Source organism: Anser brachyrhynchus, assembly GCF_964034855.1.
Source record: "Anser brachyrhynchus genome assembly, chromosome: 1".
NCBI classification, from domain to species: domain Eukaryota; kingdom Metazoa; phylum Chordata; class Aves; order Anseriformes; family Anatidae; genus Anser; species Anser brachyrhynchus.
The window spans coordinates 155,763,431-155,769,430 of NC_137694.1; the positions used below are offsets into that span (position 1 = coordinate 155,763,431).

General features: G+C 33.7%; 1 protein-coding gene across 12 annotated transcripts in view; it reads left to right on the forward strand.

Annotated features, from left to right (window-relative positions):
• Positions 1-4,207, forward strand: part of DOCK9 (dedicator of cytokinesis 9) — a 129,768-nt gene extending 125,561 nt beyond the window's left edge. For all 12 annotated transcript variants that reach the window (XM_080605719.1, XM_080605715.1, XM_080605718.1 and 9 more), the window contains 3 exons: positions 47-147; positions 302-440; positions 2,909-4,207. In XM_080605719.1, coding sequence (XP_080461845.1) covers positions 47-147; positions 302-440; positions 2,909-3,031 — 363 coding nt within the window. In that variant the 3' untranslated portion in view covers positions 3,032-4,207. The remainder of the gene's footprint in view (positions 1-46; positions 148-301; positions 441-2,908) is intronic.
• The last annotated feature ends 1,793 nt before the right edge of the window (positions 4,208-6,000 follow it).

Genomic DNA, 6,000 nt, shown 5'->3' on the forward strand with positions numbered 1-6,000 from the left:
ACAGTATATCAGAGAACTGACTTTATTTTGTAATTTTTGTTCTTAGGTTAATGCTGGTCCACTAGCATATGCAAGAGCTTTCTTAGATGACACAAACACCAAAAGATATCCAGACAATAAAGTGAAGCTCCTAAAGGAAGTTTTTAGGTACTTTTTTTTTTTTAATAAATAAATGAGATAAGAATTCAATGAAAGATTTTTTTTTTTAAAATACTTGTAAAGTTTAGTCTAGCATTTTGAATTATTCCTTTGGATTTTGTATTCCTTCTTAAGATCTTTCTTATTATTTTATCTAAATCAGGCAATTTGTTGAAGCTTGTGGGCATGCTCTTGGTGTAAATGAGCGACTTATAAAGGAAGATCAGTTGGAATATCAAGAAGAAATGAAAGCCAACTACAGAGAAATGGCGAAAGAGCTTTCTGAAATAATGCATGAGCAAGTATGTCCTGAAATTAATTTATATATACCACTATTGAGAACATAGCTATAATTTGAACCCAGTAGGAAAAGTGTACATTATGCTTTACATCAGAAGATTGTGTTGGTTTTATTTCTATTGGAGTTTAAGCATATCATGGAGTTTTGGAACTTCTCTTTTTTCTGTGTGTGAATTTTCTGCAGGTGCTTTCTTGATCTTCAGAATTAAGTCCTATGCATTAAGAAAATTAATCTTGTTGGCACCAGCCTGTTTTTCATAGGAGAGAAAGATTACAGTAAAGATAAAAACAAATTTAATGACACAAATACATGTGTCACTTATACTTAATGCTTCTACAGGTATCTTCATTCAGTGATCCAGAAAGTTCATTTTAATCTATACTTCCTGATAACTGTAGGGTAATTTCATCTGCAAGCTTAACCCTTTTAATTGCGATTTGAAGATGTAAGCATTTACTTTTGCAAGAAAGAGTTAAGCCATCTTGCAAGAGGTATTTCTACACATTTTCTTGATGGAACCAACTACAGACAAGCTGGAGATATGGGAAAAGAAAAAACAGAACTCTCCTACAAACAAGATTAAGGACCTTGCATCTAGGATCTGTGGTAGAAATGCCTCCTGACTTCAGAGGCAAGGATATTATCTCTAGGAGTATGGGAAAAGATTCATGGTTAATGCCTACTGCCTTTAAGTTTTTATTCATCACACTCATCACTTCAGATTCTGTTTTTTTAATGCACTGTTATTTGTATAATCTTTTCCTAGAGCCCCAGAGTGGCTTATAGGTCTTACCCTCAAGACTTGTATTTCTGGCCCACAAGAAATACCTGTGTTTTCTTAAATATTTTACCTTACGAATACATATTTCTATGAGACTTCCTTAAATGTATGGCCATAACAGCATCTTTTCTTAGACTTAGGAACCAGTGCATGCCAGTCTGGATAAACAGCTGATGCAAAGAGGAGCTCTGTTTCCTTCATCTTTACAAATAAAATAGGCTTTGCTCTGAGATCAAATTTTACGTGAAAAATCAAGACCTACCTGAGGCATTCTGTCTAGTTGACATTTAAATGGTCAATTAATCTTCCAGCATTTCTCAGGTTTACCTCCTTCAGACATACAACAGCTTTACCCACTTACTATTTTTTGACATCTCCAAATTAGTCTATTATGATCCAAGAAATACTTGCTGAAAAAGCTAACCTGTGTAGCAGGTTATCCATATGCTTATCCAAGAAGATTTTTTTTTTTACCCAGAAAGGAAAAAGTAAAAGTATATAATGATGCTTTGAACACAAGAAGTAAAAATAAGAAAATAAATTTGAACTCAGTGCAAGATGTGTATGTTTAAAAAATTCTCACGTGTGAGTTTCCAAAGACTGAGGATAAGAAAAAGCATGTAATGCCTGAAACCTTAGGAGTAAATCAAATTGGCTAAGAGTAAGCAGAGACAAGGGGCAAACAACTGACACTGCAAGACAGTGTGAACAGAATATGAAAGTACATCACTGACTGTAGTAATGTGTACTACTGGTCTTCTACTGTGTTTTTTTATACAGATGTAATCAGTTGTAAATAATTAAAACATGCTATGTAAAAAATGATAAAAAAAAAAAAGATTCATCACACCTTGAAGTCGTAGAATCATGGAGGCGTTCACTGAAATCTATAAAAATGGCAACTTTATATGCCTGCCTGTTGGTGTATTTGGAGAGAAAGAAAAAAAAATCTCACGATGTTTTGCTCTGTTATTGGAAGAAAAAAAAAATTAGCTCTCTTATAATAGTGTGGTGTTTAAACAATTGCAAAAATGTTGTTATGAAAATATAGAAAATCTTAATGGACTTTTCTTTTTTTCCCTCTGCTGCTTGCAAATATGATCAGATGGGATGGTAATTAATTTTCTTTACTTTTGCTCTTAGTTTGTCTATATAATTCCTTTTAGCTAAGGATGAATCTTTATTTTCATCGTAAAAAGCATACCTTATTCAGAACGAGTTTTCTCTTTCTCCTTTTACTCTTTTTATAGGTGAGAAGGTGCTCTTAGGTGACCCTGCTTGAGCCAGGGAAGTTGGTCAAGGGGGCTTCCAACTCAACCAGTCTGTGATTGTGTCATACAGCTGAGAGTAGTACTTTCAATAATCTCCTGCAAGTCTGTAGTCATTAACTCAGAAAATGCTGTCTCACATATGATGAGCACAAAATGTATAGTATTTTGAAAGAACAGAATCTAGTTGTACTGATGGTGATAGAAAAGCCGTCTTAGTGCCAAAGCCACATATCTAGAAATATTCGATACGTCACACAATTGATGTATCTAATATTTCTAAATGTGGCATCGGTAAATATATGGCTGTTAAGAATTAAGATTTTTTGGTGACTATCAAAAGCTGTGTTTTGATAGCTGTTTTATAAATGCTCATGTCCTTTTGGAACGCTTTGGTAAATACTTGTTTTCCATTTTAAGATTACTCCGGTTGAAGAAAAGGCCAATGTTATGCCCAATTCGCTACACATTTTCAACGCCATAAGTGGAACTCCAACAAGCACAACAGTTCATGGGATGCCCAGTTCTTCTTCAGTTGCATGATTGTTTTGTAAAGTATGGTGTTTGGTTTTGGGGGTTGGGGGCTTTTTTTGTTTGTTTTTGTTTTTGTTTTTTAAGTATGTGGATTTGTTTCATTGTGTGCAAGCTCAGGATGATTTTGAAGCTAAACGTTGGGCACGTACAAACTGCATAATTCATATGAAAGTCTGAGCACACTTAGATATCAAGGTAGACAGTGATAAGCAAATAGCAATTACTGGTAATAGTTTTTTAGAGTAAGTAAAGGAGGCGCACATATATTTTTTAATCTTGCTGGTAACATTTAAAATATTCACAGTGTCATCGCAAAAGTGCGTATTGGGAAATTATAATATTGAAGTAAATTTCTCTTTTTTGTTAGGAAGTATTATTAAAACAAATTGCACATTACAAAAAGTGTTGTGGGATGTAATTTTGCAGATATGTAACATTCAGGTGTTCTTTTTGTGTATGGCACATAGAGATTGATTTCAAGTACAAGAACTATTTTGGGACTAGACAGAGACACTAGTTTTTTGGGTTTAATGGAACTGACAATAGTAGTTTTTGTACCATTTGGCAAATTGTTGTGCTTTATTTTATACCTTGTTGCATTTTGGAAGTACGTGAGCTTGGATCTTACTAAACAACTAAATACAACCAAAGGTCTGTATTAATGAACACGGAGTTATTCTAAAATATCAATAGTATAGTAAACTGTTATGTACATATTGTTTGTTAATACAGTCCATGCAGTCTGTACATAAATGTATTACATTTCTAAACATTTTTTAATATTCATACCAGCTCTTATCATGCTTTCAGTTTATTGTGAAAATTTGCTCATTCCAAGTATATGCAGACTTTACAGTTCATTTATTCCTGTATATAAATAAGTGCAATATAAAGATGTATACAGTCTTTGCTATGTTAGGTTTATATGCATTTATTAAAAGGAAAAAAAAAAAACTTTTTTGCCAAAGCAATGAAGTATGTAATTGGTGATCATGGTTACTGTGGTAAATGGTGGTATAATTTAAAGCTTTTTCCATATTCTTATTCTTTTAAGACATTAATTTAGTAATTTTATATTTGGGGAAAATAAAGGTTTTTAATTTTATTTAACTGGAAGCACTGTCCTGCTGTAATTAAACATTCTGTACTACATCTATATTAAAAGGAAAAAAGTAGTTAACTTTTCTCACTGTGTGCTCTGGTTTTTATTTTAGATTTGTCCCCGAGACTGGGAAAAGATGAAAGCTTGATCAAAAAAAAGAAAGAAAGAAAGAAAGAAAGGCTTTTGGCAGCCTAAGTATGAGATTAGATGCAGAACCTTATGGTGTGCTTTTCATATTTCTTGACAACAGAGGAATTGTAGGCTATTAGTTAAGACATGAGTTTTGGATCCATCGTGTTTGACCCAAGTAGCATGTTGTAACTAAAGGTTGTTACTCACTGTTACAGTTAATATTAAGAACCCTTCAAAACTCTTCATCAGATGAAAATAGGATTTTTTTTTCCCATGTGATTTAAGGTTTACTGTCATTTTCTCTAGCATAGCATGAAATTCTTATGTTAGCATTAAACATGAAAGATTTTTCAAACAGCTCATCCTGGCACTGGATGATTCTGCTTTTTCCAGTTATGTTTAGTATCCATTTAATATTTTAAGAATTAGTAAGATTTAACCAGCTTTCCACCAACATAATTTTCAAATTAATGAAAGTGAGTGGTCAGATGTTTTTCAAGTGTGTGAGGGGAAAAAAAGATGTTTATCAGTCTGGAACAGTTATCTATCTTTGTACGAGCAGATGCTGATAACTGCTGAGTAAGTATGTTCAAGCTGGCATCTAGTGTTTGAAAAAATGGAATTTGAACCCCAGAAGAAATCTGAACAGAAATTGGCTGCATCCTTTGCGCTATTCAGCGTTCTTAGCACAACATCTACTGAGGGAGCTGGAACTTCTGACAGAGCTATTAAGTAACAAGTCATTTTTTTCAATTGCATGAGTTGTAAATGGAATAGATAAGAAGTTCTCAAGGACATACAGATAACTGCAAGAAAAGGACCTTAGTTAAGCGAAACTGTTCACTTTGTTGCTCATTCCATAACTCTCAGGAATCTCTGAACGTTGCTTAGTGAGAGACGAGTGCAGAGCTATCTTTGATTTAGTGAAGCTGTAGTAACCACCTTAAACATAACAAACAAGGTACGTAAGGGGACAAACACCTTTTATAATTTGTCTAATAAAGTGGAAGAGCTGTCAACATAACTGTTTCGCCTGCGACAAAAAAGAAAACTTCTGTTCATCCATTAGCAGCCTGCTGAGGGGTGGGTGGGTTTGTTTTTTTGTTTTGTTTTGTTTTGTTTTGTTTGCTTTTTTCAGATTACTTAAAACAAAACACCAGTGATGGACCCTTGCTCTGTGAGCTGTTTTGAAACAGACGAGTATTTTCTCATCACAGCATACTAGCAGACTGTAAAAAATACATAATAAAGCCTTGAAATAATCTATTTAAATATGCTTAGAGTGATGATGTAACTTGTTGTTTGTTTGCTTGTTTTTGTGTTTGTTTTAAAACCCATTTATTTGCTCGAGAAAGGCAAAATAGGGGAGGTAACACCCCACACTAAAATGCAGTATCTGTTTTGGGGACACTGGTGACTCAGAACCATAGGAACGGGAAAAGAAATGAAGCAATGTGCTGACTGATAAAGCATGACATAGCAATATATTGGCGAAGATCTTTATTGTTAAAGCTCAGAATTGGATAATTAACTTGCCATGCACACTGCAAGGGGGCGGAGAGGGGAGAAGTTCTTTTTTTTTGAGAGGCTTTTTTTGAGAGGCTTGCTTGAAGTATCATACAGCCAATAGTATAATACACCTATTCAGTGGCTTTTAGAAAACCATTATATCTTAACAAAATGCATCCATTTTGGATTATAGTTTATTGTAATTAAATAATTAGTGGGTTTTGATGCATGTCTA